The sequence below is a fragment of the Zosterops lateralis genome (assembly GCF_965231275.1).
Source record: "Zosterops lateralis genome assembly, chromosome: 6".
Lineage (NCBI taxonomy): Eukaryota > Metazoa > Chordata > Aves > Passeriformes > Zosteropidae > Zosterops > Zosterops lateralis.
In genome coordinates this window covers 14,506,035-14,521,463 of record NC_139761.1, presented here as the reverse complement: position 1 = coordinate 14,521,463, position 15,429 = coordinate 14,506,035, and the positions used below count along the sequence as shown (strand labels likewise).

General features: G+C 39.9%; 1 protein-coding gene across 3 annotated transcripts in view; it reads right to left on the bottom strand.

The window, feature by feature from the left end:
* SYNE3 (spectrin repeat containing nuclear envelope family member 3) overlaps positions 1-15,429 on the bottom strand; it is a 65,558-nt gene that overhangs the window by 12,927 nt on the left and 37,202 nt on the right. For all 3 annotated transcript variants that reach the window (XM_083864500.1, XM_083864499.1, XM_083864501.1), the window contains exons 12-17: positions 14,657-14,818; positions 13,777-13,940; positions 12,755-12,881; positions 12,424-12,579; positions 11,584-11,733; positions 10,341-10,379 (exon numbers count right to left, since the gene is read on the bottom strand). In XM_083864500.1, the coding sequence (XP_083720626.1) occupies positions 10,341-10,379; positions 11,584-11,733; positions 12,424-12,579; positions 12,755-12,881; positions 13,777-13,940; positions 14,657-14,818 (798 nt within the window). The remainder of the gene's footprint in view (positions 1-10,340; positions 10,380-11,583; positions 11,734-12,423; positions 12,580-12,754; positions 12,882-13,776; positions 13,941-14,656; positions 14,819-15,429) is intronic.

Below are 15,429 nucleotides of genomic sequence, written 5' to 3'. Positions count from 1 at the left end.
ATTCACAGCTCTGTTCTCATTGACCAAGATTTCTCATTCTTAATTCTCCATTGCATCCATAATATGCAGCAGTATGACAAATACATTTATCAGAGTATTCTAACTATAAGGAAAAAGACCAGAATCCATGAGCAAGTCTGTAGACTTTAACAGGTGTAACTTTGTCAGTGGAAGATCCAATTTGAGTTAATTCTGCATTGGGATAATTGAAACCATGCTCTTTGTCAGACCACTAAGCACAGTAAGTCTTAATGCTGATGTTGTTACAGGGTAGGATCCTGAGAGTGACTGCTCAATAGTTCATTACACCTGGAATTCTCAAAAATGTTCTCACAAACTCAAATTGGGACTTAGAAATCCACCTCTCACTGACATAGTTGTGAGGACCACCAGTCTTCCTAGCAACACCTAAAACTTTTGTTTTACTGCTGTGAATCCTTTAGAATTCGTTTTGAAAGCTACTTCAATCTGAAACTATTTTTTCATTGCCAGGCCAGCTGTAACACGTCTCTTCCCTCTTATGTCTTTCTGCCTATGAACTGGTGAGAAATGTGAATGTTTCCAGTTGTGCCTTGTCTCTGCTCCTGCCACAGCCCAGGGAGCAGGTATCTTATGGTCACTGTCACTGGTTTCCTATGATGACCACACTGCCAGTTAGCCACTAATATTTTTCCTACCCTGATTCTTCTACCAATCCAGCATTTGGTTCAGAGCAGTTCACTGACTCTGCCTTGATTTCTATAGCAAAGACTATTAATGCAACTCAAATAACATTTCAATCTCATCCTGTTTCTCAAAGTGCCTTGCTTTGAGAAGAAGCTGTAAAATTCTATTGCTTTTCACAACTCATCCTCCAGAAAGAATTAATGCAAAATGGATGTATTAACAAGCTCTCATTTGCTCTGCTTGGAGCTTTCTGCAGAGGAGGATACTCAGGCTAACCATAGCAGATCCTAGCATTAGAAAATCTATGGAGGGACAGTTACCTTGGGGTAGAACTTCAGAAAAGGAGAAATATTTTGTTTTAATCTGCTGCTTCTCTCCCATCTGCTTGCTGGGTTTATAGGTATTTGTGTTCAATGAACTTTTGTCTTTGATGCCAGCTTCTCTGTTTCGTTTGATCACACAGCAAGGTCAGAATCTTGTATTTTAGATTCCATTTGTTGTCATGGGAATGACTTAGCTACAGAAAACATGGTATTATGATGCCTCTGCAGGACTGAAAATGAGGCCCACACGAGCTGTGAGGGTTTGGTGTTTTCAGCAAATTTGCAATGATAAACCCTTAATAAATAAGGACCTCAACCTGCAAACACTGAAATCCACAGGAGATTTATCATTAATTTCAGTCTCTGCAGCAGGATTATGCACAGGAACAACTAAAAGTTAGGATCAGGAACTATTTGTCTGTGAAGGTCAGGTATCTTACAAATGGATTCATTACTTATATGCCCAAGTTGTTGTGACATGAAACCTATATTAGTTCCATTGTTTTGTGCTTGCTGGAACAATTGATGATTTTATTTTTTTTTATTTATTTTGTGGTAGTACTAAATCCATCACTATGACTGCTTCAGCCACTGCCCAGTAGAAACCATCACAACCTTCTGGGCAAGATATTGCACAAGTGAAACTTGCAGAACATTGATCCTCTCTTGACTGAGAGAAAAGGAGAGAGTGAAGACATGTAGAGAAACAACATAAAGACACCAAGGTCAGTAAAAAGGAGTCAAGTCCCAGATGAGAGGAGAATGAGGAGATGCCTTAGTCTTAGGCTGCAATTCTTTTGTAAGGCCATGGTGATGGGCTGTAATACACTAAAAATAGCCCTTTAATTCATGGAAACAGTATGGGGAGATGGAGTGCTCAATTGCAGATATGAGCAAAGGCATTCGTGCTGAAGCAAGTAAATGTTGAAGTAGCTGTGATCTCATGGGAAGCTTGAACAGAGAGAGGAAGATGAGAGCAATGAAGACCCTCTGCCCCCAGGGAAAGAAGAACTCTGTTCCCCAGAGATGATCTCAGATGAAGAGAACCTTTGCTTTTGAACAGCTCATCCTTAAAAATAGTACCCCATGAGTTTGACATAGCCCATGAATGCAGCTGTGGGGAGGCTGCATGAGATGGGAGGGACTTCACAAATGCAGACTTCTGGGCAGCTGTTACTCATGAAATTGAAGGCATGAGATTACTGTTTCTTGTAGAGAAGTCTCCATAACACAGGAAAAGAGACTCCTCCCTAAGTGAACTGATGAAAGACTATTTTAGAGATAGTAACTGACCTAAGTTTTGTCTCTGTACGTTGTCAGTGGGAAAGAAAAGCTTGTGGGGGAGGAGAAGTGTTCTAAAAGTTTTATTCTGATTCTTATTATTTTTCTCCTTTTCTTTCAGTTCTGTTTAAATAAAGTTTTCTTTTTACCCTTTAAAGTTGCGAGCCTGCTTTGCTCTTCTCCTAATCCTATCTTGCAGCAGAAAAGGAGTGATTCTAGTGGGTGCCCTGGCATTTGGCCAGTGCTCAACCCACCACATTATTTGGTGCATTGGCTGGGAAACTCAAACTGGAGAACCAAACCCACCACACTAATTTGGAATTTCCACCCAGTTTCAACCTGAAACTGCCACAAGGATAAAAAAGAATTGAAGGAGACACAGTAAATTTTAATAGGAAAGATGATACATGTGGAAAAAGCATGGAAAATTTGAGGCACTGAGTATGAAAAAAATAGCACTTCAATTTTAGTACGTCAAGATTTTTTTTAGATCTGTGATGTGAAAAAGAGATGCTTTCAGGATGTGGTGACCTGAGACCAAAGAGAAATTCAGGAGGCCAAGGTTCAAATCTCTGTTCTACTGGACTCAAAGTGATCAGAGTCCTGGAGTCAGGACACTTCCAACCCTTTAGCACATCATTCAGGATTAGCAAAGGAAAGCCTTTTCTAACACAGTTCCACCTTTGCAAGAGACAGTTTGAATATATCATTTCCATATGAGATGGAAGGTTGATGATGAGAAAGATGAGAAGGTTGGAACCACAACCCTTGCTGCACAGTGGAATTTCCCTTTCCCAATCACTCCAGCTACTGGCATCAGTACAGCTACCACCCAGCACCCACAGTGCCTGCAGTGCATGTGTCAGATACAGCATCCACTAAATATTCTGAAATCAAATCTTCCTCTGAGAAAAACTGGCAAAGCTCCAGTGAAGTCAACAGAATTTTAATTTCCACCATCTTAGAATAACAGCTGGAATACCTGGGTATGGAGCCAAAGTGTCAGAGACATTTTTGAAACACACATGGAAAAGGAATAGGTTGGCATTTAAAAAGAAAATATACTTTTAAAGTTCACCATCAAGAATAAATGTACTCCCCCTTCTCCCTCAAAATACAAGGACAAGCAAGGACTGTCAAGGGGTGGACGGCTGTGTTTTGTGTAATGCTAAATGCCTGCTTGCTCCAAATGAACTGCACTGGCTGTGAACATTCACATTTGTACATGATTCATCTTGGGGCGTTTGAATGACAAGCATCAGTTTAGATCTAGGGAGTCCTCAGAACTTAAATCTGTTTGCAGTTAATAACTCCTCACCAAATGCACCGTGAAAAATCACTTGGATGGGAAACAGCAGAAAAGCACTTTAGAACTTGCTATATAATATTCCTGTGTAAGTCGCTGAAGTGTTTTACTAAAAATCAGTGCCCCCCTTGGTTTGCTATTGACCACATTCCAGGATATAAGGAAACACACAGTTAATCTAGCTATTTGAGAGAGCAGAGCAATATAGCATCTTATACCAGCCTCATTAGCAGAGTTTTGCTGCTGCTTGTATGTCACCAGCGTGCTTGACAAAAATCATACCTGCACCACTGAGTCAGTGATCCAGCAGAGAAAAAATATTTAGTCTGGATTTATTCCTCTTACCTCAGAGTATTTCCTGAGAAATGCACTGCTGCCTGAAAACTCCTGCTCTACCTAGGGATAAAGAGACCAATGACTTGGTGTCCTACAGACATTACAGACACCAGCAGCCATTCCACTTTGTGTCAGGGCTGTACCCAGCCCAGTATCCTCTATTCTACAGCAGTTGGCACAGATGCATAAATAATTTCTCTTTAATACTCTCAGCCTCCAGCTACTTTCAGTTCAGGCAGTTTCCTGAGCCTGACAGGACTTGTTCATCTATTTAACATTCAGGGAATCTTTCTTCCAGATACTTGTCCAGTTTCCCCTTAAACCTACACAAACTGTACAGAGCCCTCAATATTCTTTAGCAAGGAGTTCCAGCTGGCACGAAGAACACATCCTTTATGTTAGCTTTGAACCTGGCTCCTAGTTCATTCTACAAGAAGAGATGAAACCCTAAGTTAAATGCCTAGGCAGGATCAATCCAGGCCCACCTCCACTGTGGGAAGGTCACAACATATTGGGCTTAAACTACAGCAACAGGAACAGAGGAAGAACTTCTTAACAGGAAGAATAGATAGGCCTTGGAAAGTATCACCTACATAGGATAAGGATTCTGCCACTTCATTATTCCTCTGAGAATAAATAGAGCTGCCAGGAAAGCTGCAACAGCTTGCCATATACATTCCTTTCATCCTGGATAGGGGTATGACTGGATAGGAGTATTAAGCATCACCACTTGTTTTGGTGAAGCAGCTGCCTTATCAGTGGCATTTTGCCTCCTAGAGGCCCTGTGTTTTTGCCACTTGAGATACCACTGGGTACTAACTCAGCTTTCACTCTCAGAGGCAGGTTATAGACAACAAGAAAAGATCAGTTCTAGGGGGATCACAGGCTGCTCTCTCAAACCAAAGCAAATTGTTTTTTTTACCTCAGTGTGAGATAGTTTGGAGCTGGCTGGGCTTCTCATCAGTTCCCAACTCAGAGCCATGAGTGTCTCTCTCCAAGATAAACAACACATTGCAAATCACAGCTGGCCTTTTCAAGAGGGAAATAATTTAGGGGAGTTGGATACTACTGTCACCACAGAACTGAGCATCCAACATGCTCTTGGGCAAAGCATAATTCCATAAACCATAGCAGGAACTAAGACCAGCCTCTGTTGATTAGAGGTTACGTGGCCTGTGCAAAAGGACAGTGAGACACGGAGTTCAGAACTGTATTTTCCTAAAAGCAAACACTGCCCAGGGTAGGCAACCAGCAGTGAGGAATGAGTAAGGGGGGCCTGGGACCCCACTGATCCCTGTGCTAACATTCTCCTTTGCATAAAGAGCTATCAGAATGAACCAGAATGCTGAAGAGAGGGTAACTGCAGTCATACAAGCAATTTTAGCTCTGACATTTTCCATCTTCAGATTGCTTGCCTTTGCAACCTTAATGTTCCTTTCAATTCTGAAGTGCATAAGCATATGCATGTAAATAGTTAAGTATACAGGCAAATTAAAGACTGTTTTCTTCCTTAGGGAAGATTCTGGAGTACTTCAACATGGCTGGGGGATAAGCTAGAATCTTTGATGGAGGCTTCATTTAAAAGAAACAGAAAACAAGGACCAGCCAGCAGTTCATATCTGAGGTTTCAGCAGCCACATATGGTGGATATTTCAGAATTTCTGCTGCAAAGTCACTTATAACTAAGCACTGCGTCATATACTACTGTGGCACACAAGGATGTATGAAGGTTAGCTTCTGTGTGCATATACACCATTACATGTTTCCATGAGAAGCATATCACAGCACAAGAGCTACAGCCTGATCTGTTAAAGTGGCCCTGATTTCTATAATTCTCCAGACCTAAGCAAGCAGAGGAAGACCTCAGTCTTCTGTATGAAGGAAGGCAGGAAAGTAAAACAACTTTTCCCAATTTCCAACTTCCACTCATCCTTGCAAGTTGAAATAAACTAATTAAAATAAGCATAGAAAGAATAAAGAATGAAAGAAAGACAAAATATTAGGAAACTTATAGAAGAAGTTACTGACATCAAGAGCTGGTTTATCATGTCAACAATGTACGTTTCCAGCTGCTTTGCCAGTGACTTCTCTCAAGTCAAGATCAAACTTTTCTTCTTTCAGCAGTCACATAATTTGAATATATTTGCATTTATTTAAATACTGTAAAAATGTGATGGCTTACTTTTAAATAAATAATAGGTATAAAAATCAGAGGTAATGATTAGAAGTGTTTTTCTTACAGTGCCTTTTAGAGTTGTGTTAAAAACATTTTTTCAGGTATATACTGAAAACTTGTTGCATTCTGCTATTGCTCAACAAATCTCTCCCTCTCTTTACCTTTCAGTTAAGACATAAAATTATATCTGCTGAGAAAATCATTCTAAACTATCTCCTAGGTGAAAATCTGCAAATACTTCACAACATGGCAGGCAGCTAAAGGACACATCTCTCTGCATAAAGCATGGAGCACAAACCACATGCCTAACTAATACCACATGAGCATGAGAAGAAAGTAAAAACCAGGTGTCCTGGGAAGCAGAATGTCACCTCCTTGCACCAGCAGAGAGCACTGGCAAGGCACAAGTGTGGCAGGACCAGATAAACAACAAACAAAAAGCCCCAGATACCTAACATTTGAGGACATTGTAATGTAAATTGGAAAACAACATGAAACCTACAGAAATAAGAGCACACAGGCAGGGAGTCTCACAGGTGCAGTAATGTGAAGAGAAGCTTGTGAGCCTGCTGGAAAAGAAAGGGGTTGCTGCTGCCGGGCTCAGCACACTTAACAGGGGCTCTGAGTTAGGAATGGGCAGTCAGGAGTTTTCTGGAGGTGGGGTGTTTGGGGGATTTTTTTTTAGTAAGTTTCCTTTCTGAGCAAACATCCCTATAGGGAGAAAATAAGTCTATCTGCTAATTTTTAATGCTAAGATACCCTTCTTCCTTTGTTTGGGTAATGGTATAATTCCTAAAACAGGTAAGCACAGGCATATAGGCAGAGTGATAAAAAAAAAAATAAGAGAGAGATACTATCTTTATCTATAAAAGAGGTATTGAAAACTGAGGAAAATACACTTTTTAGTAAGTCTTTCATTTTACTAAGACTGGAATTGTACAGATTTTGAGTGCGTAACACTGAGCAGGACTTGAGGAAAACAAATGGGCCACACAGTTTCAATAGAGAGGCAGCACTACCACAGGCACTAGCACAGAATGCTTTGCTTTTCTGCCAGGAGGAACTCCCATCATATCTGCACTTGGGCAGAGCAGACCACATTACTGTTTTCTTCCTGGCAAGCTGTGGCAGCTCTTGCTTTGCAGTTTCCTGAATGACTGCATTAATTTGATTGACTCCAGATCAATGGTGTCTCTAAATAAGATTAAATTACATGTTCCTTCTGTCTGTATGTTACAGCAGATTACTCTTAGCAGAATCTCAAAGGAAGCAATTAGCTGACCGCTGATGTAATGAATTCTAATTATTTTGTTTGTACAAACAATAAAGCCAGAGTGTTTGTTTAGCAAGGAATTGTAATTACTCTGAGCACTTGAGAAAATAAATCAAACAGCGCTACCTAGACCTGTAAATAATGAGCCTTCCACTTCCTATTTATGCTAAGAATGCTCATGGAATATTTTCAGGTAGCTGGGAGCCAACCTTTGAAAATAACATTTATCATAGTTATTATTGAGCACTTGCTTGATTATGTTCTTGAGTGTGCTAGGTACCTTGCAGAAATATCCATCTACATTGGCTGTCACTGGCACCTGCTAAAAATTCGCTGCAGCCAGTGCAATTTCCTGCAACTGTTTTTTGTTAATCAACAAGAAGTTGCTCACATCACAATCATTAGGCTGTTCTGCTCCTAAGGGCACCAGCGGCAGGGGAAAGTCCTCAGCAGTGGATGAATGATCAGAAAAAAACCACATTACTATACATGGAGCAGGCTTTGTTCTGTCCAACATTTGGCCATGTAGGCTAGAAATGGAATAAAATCAGAAGGCAATCGAATGAGAATGGTTACAGCTGGGTCTTCCCCTTCTCCATGCTGATCTGCTCCTGCTGCAAAATATTCACAGCTCAAACAGGAGAGACAAGCAGAGTCACTGGGGACCTTGTGCTGCAAAAAGCAGAGATCAGTCCAAAAATACCTCAACTTCTGCCACTTCTGCTGATTTTATGATTCAAGAGCACGAGGGAGCTGACAAATTAGATAACCTGATCCTATTTTATGCAAACTCACTGGTTTTTGCAAGCACAGTGATGCAGCCATCTGCACTTCCTGCAGACACCAACTCCTGAGATCAGCCATTCTCTTCAGGGTAGTCAGCTTCCTTTATCATAGCTTTGAAAAGATATTCATGCATACGGAAATATTTTGCTTAATCTTTCTTCCGTTTCTAGCCACATTTTAGATGCTAAATCTGAATTTAAAGTAAAAACTGCATAGCCTAGAATTCTGCAGTTGGCCTAGTTTTCCTCTTTTCTTAGGCCAAAAAGCGATATGCTCAAAAAGGATCAACATTATTTTCTGGCTCTCTTAAGGGGTGCTCAAAAATCTTATGGCAACACCATCTCACATCCTGATAAAACCTAAATGAAAAAAAAAAAAAAAAGACACTTCTGCTTCCAGCAGTTGGATTCTTGTTGCAGTGATACTGTTTAAATAGAGAATTAAAGCCCTGAGGTCAGCGAAACCTCACTGAAGTGAGCAGGGTATAAGTTACAGCAACATCTGTACTGGCTGAAGGGAAACTGCAAATCACTTGTTAGTGCAATGGGAGCCATTTCCCTCATGCTTATGAGCTATTTCAGTTCTTTCTTCAGTCCCTTCCACCCTGAGCTGTTTCTCTTTGTGCTCAGTAGCTATTAAAAACTCAGAGTGGGTTTTTTTTTTTGTGCTCTTGCTGTAAGCCTAATTGACAAATGTTTGCTGCCTGCCATTATGTTAAGCCAGTATCTTTGAAAATTAACTGAAGACTTTAGTCTAAGCCAGAGAATTTAAGGGTGAATAAATACCACGTACCCCAAGGCAGGTGAGGCAGATGAATTAAAAATGGCATCTAACTGTAGTGGAGACATGCTTATGCCTAAGGCTTTTGTTTTTCTCTACAAACTTGACCCAATCAAACAACACGAAATCAGAGAATTCCTTGGTCAGTCTTCTGGAATATCCCTGTGAGCCTCTTCTAGAGAAAAGAAGCACTACCAAATGTTTGGCTGCCTCTACACCAAGTATTAAAATGTCATACTGTTTTCCCAGCCTGAAAAATTCTGGTGACCTTACTGGATGAAACAATTAATACTGAGCCAGACAGGCAAGAACGGAAAGTCTTTGGGGGTCTTCAGGAAGGCTGAACTGCAGCCAAAACTATTGAGGAAAGTGTGAAAACTGCCTTAAAATTGTTCAGTACTTTGCTGGGTAAAAATACTGGAGCTGCTACTCCGCATTTGAGTATTAGAGAAATATCTCAGCAGAATGAGGAAAGTCTTGATTTCTAGCCATGCTTGACGTGCACCATACTGCACCCTTTAAATATTGGTCTCTTCTACAGAGGTGTTGCAACAGGAGAAATCAAGGCTTTGATTTACCTTAAAATGACTAAGTGATTATGATCCTGCAACACATTATTTATCCAATCTCCTTTGTGTTGGGAAATAAAGCCTTATTTTATTCCTTCTAAAAACAAATGGAAAGTGAGATGACAGTACAAAGTAGAACAGTGTCTATAAACAAAGCAAATTTTGACAGAAAAATTTGCTGACTCTATGAAAATGGGATAAGAAGTGCTGCTTGATTTAATAAAAAACTGGCAGTATTTTGTTTTCTTTTAGCTTCTCCTTATCATCTCCTGTACTGCTTCTGTTTCTTATGTCATCACTTCAAAAAGAAAATCCATCACAATAGGAATTCTATTGCTTAGAATAAGGATTTAATCTAATAGTATTAGACAAATCTCTTGACTTTCTCTGGCTTTCTGCATTAGAAAGAAGGTGGGCTGATTGATCCAAAGCATTTTTTTTTCAGAATTTTCTAAAGAATTTTAAGAAGTCCCATTTTCAAAATTATTTTAGGCACTTAACCGCTATATCATTAAGAGAGATATTTTGGCTCTTTTTTAGTCTCTTTTGAAAAATTAAATAAAATCATATAGCATATATGATATATATAAAAACTGAGTTCCCCTCCTCTCCCAGGAGATGGATATTTAGCTTCTAGAGATAGAGTAAGCCTAGTTCATAGCTCAAGAGTAAAAGCTCCGTATTACTTTTTTTCATTTAAATCTGGAGAAAATCAACAAGTTCTTTATGAGTAGCTCTTAATAAGCAAATTAATTTTAGGAATCTTTAGAAAAGTTTAAAATAATTTTCTGCAAAGTATCTGCTCAAACATTTTTTTTAGCTTAATAATAAGAAACTGTCTTGCCTTTCTGAATCTGTCTGGTTCCTCCAAAGATCCAGCACCCTGTTAAAGAAAAAAAAAAAAAAAAAAAAAAAAAAAAAAGAAAAAAAAAGAAGCATGAAGTTAAGATCCCAGAGGAGCCTGTAAATGAGTATTCATCACACAGGGACGTTTCTTTCAAATTCATGGTCACCTGGACAGAGTGAACCAGCAGGAGATTTTTTTAATGGGCTTTTTAACGACATTAGGCAGAAAGATGACATGTTTTTAAGTTCTTCACTACTTGAATCAGATGAGCAGTTCTCTCAGCAATAGCTTTGACTTTACTGACACCTATTGACTATGTTAATGCTTACAGAAGGTTTTGGTGATTACAATCAATGCCAAACACAGAAATATGCTCTTTATTAATAAAAGTCATGCTTACCTTCTATGTATTTTAAAGGATTCATGTTTAAAATAAACTTTGGTTCCCCAAGGCAGAAAATTTTAAAATGTCTCAAATTTCAGGTGTTCAAGTTTAGAAACCTTTGAAAGCACTTGTATATAGACAGTACCAAATGCAAACCTATAAATTCTAATCCTTTGATTACAGTGTCTTGAAGTTGCTCAGATAATGTGAGTAGTTAAGCTAGAAAAATATTAATTAATAATTATATATGTTTATGCTAAGAACATGGGAATATCTTTAGCATGCCCTGGAACATCTTATATGTGATGATGAATTCTGCCATCCTTAGCATGTCTTACAGAAACAACCTGGTAACTTCTTTAGTAATTTGCTTTCTGCATTAAAATGCCTCCTCTTTATTTCATTCCAAATCATTAGGCTATAAAGTTTCAAAAGAGACTAGGTCCTTCTGTGCACAGTCACTTTGATTCAGTTCAGTCAGTGACTATTCTGTCTCACAGCAGGAGACACAAATAATGAACAGTGAATATATTCTTACTGCAGGAACTGTCAAAAAATAACTCTATGGAGAATATTGTGTGGAGAAAGGGCAAAAAATAGAAATCCATGTGCCCAAAACCAGGCACATATCCAAAATATTCACACACAAACACCTCTCAGTTCCCAGCTGCATGAAGCTGCTGTTTGAAACTCCCATCTCAAGAAATATTTTGAGCATAGCTTAAAAAGGGAAAAAGCACACAACTTTAATTAAGCAGACACACATGTATGCTGTTGAAGTAAGACCAGCAATGTGAAGCAACCTGACAGAGCAATGGCAGAGCTCAGAGCTGTGGTCTGTGTGTTGTCACCTACCGGGGAAGTGATGGACTCTCTCAGCTTGGCTTTGTAGAGCATCCATTGGTACCGCAGCTCTTCCATGTCTTCAGAACTTCCAATGACAGGATGAAGATGAAGGAGGTCCTCAAAGAGACGCTGACCATGAGGCACACGAGACTGCAGCTCCTAAAAGACAAAGGTCAGCAGCAATTCAGGATTCAGGAAGGCCCCCTTTTTTAAAGTAGCATTTGAAAAAACAGTGGTTATATGATAGCACATTTATTTTTGTTATTGCTTTTTTGGCCTGAAATTATATGAAATTCACCTGCAGGACTCCTGTAGCCTTGGATATTTCTGTGTTTAGTATTTAACAAATCTAACAAATTGCCATGGCATTTGGCTATACTCAACAGGAAGAGTGAGACCAAATACTGATTTGATACTGATTTTAATCAGCTTCTTTTAATGAACACCTTTGCCATACCACACTGGAAATGTCCAGCCCAAGAGCTAAATGCCAGGTGGTCCCTTCCCTTCTGCTCTGGTTCTGGTAGACCTTTCTTAGTAGAAAGGATGAAATTTGTCCTAAATTCCTGAGCTTCATCTACTCATGAGTCTTGTAAAGCAGAGAGCATAGTGCTTGAATTTTTTTGTCTATTTGTTCTTGAGGATTTCTGGGATTTTTTTACGGGGTGGTGAGTTTTAGGTTGGTAGGTGGGGTGGTTTTGGGTTTTATTGTTGCTGGTTGTTTTTGGTGGTTTTTTGTTGTTGTTGTTTTTTGTTTGTTTGTTTGTTTTTTTTGTTTGTTTGTTTTTAATTCTGAAAGAATTTGCACTTATTGCAATATTTTTCTCCATTCACCCCCTGAAAACTAACCTCAAGCTTGCTATGGTGTGCCTTAATTTCCTCTGCAGAAGATGGAGTCCCAGCAAGAATTTTGGTCAGTTTGGTGTTTTCTCCTCGTAGCCATTCTTCAAAGTCATGTAGGAGCTTCAACTGGCTGCTTGTACTTTGCCCTTCTCCCATCTTCTCCTAGGATACAGAACAATAGGAACAAAAAAGCCCTTACTGTTATGTCAGACTTTTTTTCTGAAGGCCTGACTGTGAAATCTTAACCTCCAACTTTGTAGTCCACAATATCAGATGAAGGCAATGAAATTGTTCTTGTGAAGCCAATATGAAGGCAGACACAGAGTCCCCATCTCACCTGCTTATGGTTGGGATCAACATCAAAAAGGTGGAAAGCAGGCCTAGACATCCATCTGCTGTCCACAAATCCTCTTTTCTTCTTCTTGTCAGACACTGGTATGCTTAACTGCCACTTTTTAAGGAGGCTTGAAAACACAAAACCGGAGATATCATGCAGTGGACACCTACAATTTGACTGGGGCTATGGGAGAAGACAGCTCTGGGGAAACAGTACTATTGTTGTTATTATATCATTATTAATACTAATAAAACTATTACTATTGAAGTTATTCCCAACTGGAGTGTCTCACAGCTGCACCAAGACTCTAGGCCTAGCATTTCCAAGTGTTTTGTTTTCTTTTATTTAGGGGACTAAAAATATTACCTTGGCAATATAGCACTCTTTCTGGCTACAAGAGGCAGTGCAATCAAGCCTTCCTCAATCCTATAATTTAATTTTTGTGCCTGTTCTGACAGTATGTATGAATACAATCATACAGGCAGCACATCATTAAATATTAATACAGGCTAGCAGATATGAGCAGCATCTCAACACTACACAGTGGAGGCAAAATAAATTAAGTCTTCATTTCCCAGCTAAAGAGATTTTTAGCTCTGCTTATATTTCTGCAGGTTGGAAAAGGCACAAATCCCATTGCAGATACACCTTCCTTGGAGGCATCTCCAAGGAGAAGAGGAAGATGAGACAGAACAGCACAAGTCACCCAGTTTATGCCAAATTTACTCTGACACAGACTGGCAATACAAGAGTGAGCCAGGTCAGAAGACACTGCCTACTCCAACAGGAGGTAAAGGGAGATTCAAAGACACTGTGGTTCACAGAGTTTCAAAAAGGTTTTCTTAAGAGTAATGATTTTCAGTTTACAAACAATTAAATAAAATCCCATGTTGCTTCTAGCATTATGGTATGGCTCTTCTCTTTCACAGCAGAGAGCATAAAGCCTCAAGTGTGTCTGTTCTTATTGCAGTGAAGAGAACCCTGTGGAAAGGCCATAAAGGGAGACCTACATGAACACTTACCCAGTTGCCATCTCCTTCAGTGATTTCCATGACTCCTTCAGCTGATCCAGCTCTGCCTGGACGTGGGCAGTCTCCTCTGGAGAAGAAGTCTCCATGACCAACTGGCCATGAGCTTCCACAAGGTGCAGCTGGATCTCTTTATCTGGAAACTCAGCTAGCAATCTCTGAAATGCAAAGCCCTGACAATTACTCCCAGGTATCCTGGGTAAAACAGAGGCAATGTCAGACTGAAGGCCATGTTCAGTCCAGGACTATGCTGGTTCTGTTGGCACTAGCTAGAAGGTACCTAGCAGGGAAAAAAATATGCTGTGGATGCTTCCAAAGAGCCAACATAGGTCAAAGAGCTGATGGGAAAACTTTGAGGATGCAAGCTGTCAATGCATCTCCTTCCATAGCCTTCCCATGAAAGATTTTGGTCTCCCATATGAAGGCAACAGCTGCCAGCTAAGTATCCCACAAGAGTGAATTCAGCATGCAAAGTACTGCTACCCAGGGAAAAGCTGGCAGCTTTGGAACAGCTCAGTTCAACAAGTACAAGGCCAGCTAAAATGGCAGGAATGCTCAATATATTGATGAGTACACACAGGCAAAGGCAGGTTTTGTTCAGAGAGATCAGCTTGACAGGAACAGACCACCTATCCTTGGACATAACTTAATCCATCTCAACACTTCCTACTCATTTTCACTGCTCTTGTCTGTTGCATGGCCCCACATCCCACGACACAAGGCAAAGCAAAGAGGCAACAGCAATGAGCAGTTACTGAAGGAGAAACACACAACATTACTCTCCTAAACCAGGAAATCCTCACTAGAAATCCCTACTCTTAATGTCTAAATGTTGCTAAGTGAATAATTAACATCTTTAAGATGCTTTTCTCACCTCCAGGTCTTCCAGCCTGCCCTCAGCATTCTGGTCTCCATCAGCATCCTGGAAGGAGTCAATCTTCCCCCTGGTTACTGAGATCCACTGCTGGAGGTCAGATAGTTTGTCATTATACACCCAATGCTTCTGAATGTGGTCTTCACTCTGCTGGATCATCATCTACAAATGATAAAAATATGTCAGCAATGAAAGACAAAAAGCACTTTCTTTAGCAGCTCTAACACTATGATGGGCACAGAACCTCATGGGCAAAAAGGAAAAAAGCAGCTATTAATGGAAAACAGTAAACTCTATCTTTTTAGCATCAGTGGTGTGGAAAACACCTCCAAGCTCCTGCAGGCCTGAATTCAACCACACGGGGGGGTATTAAGAACTAGAATAGCTCCCTTCCTTCTCAGCTGAAAGAGAATAAAGAATGTCTGGGTTTTTTCTACCTCAGTCACTATCAAATACATCTTACACTCCATGAATCAGAAATTACTATACAGACTTCTTTGACAAAAGTTCAGTTCAGTGATAAATGGGATGATTGAGATTGAAACTAGAATTCCACAGTGCATGTTCTAGTAACAGTTCAACACACAAAATTTTATAGTGAACTATATAGCTACAGGAACTTTATGAGCTCTTCCTCTGAGATTGCTCTGGAGTTATGGGTATGTTTGCTACGGAGTTATAGGTATGTTTTCAGGCTACAAAATGCCTCAGGATAGAGAAAGTATTTATGCAGTCACAGCACTTTTCTCTCATTAACTTTTAGGTCACAAAGC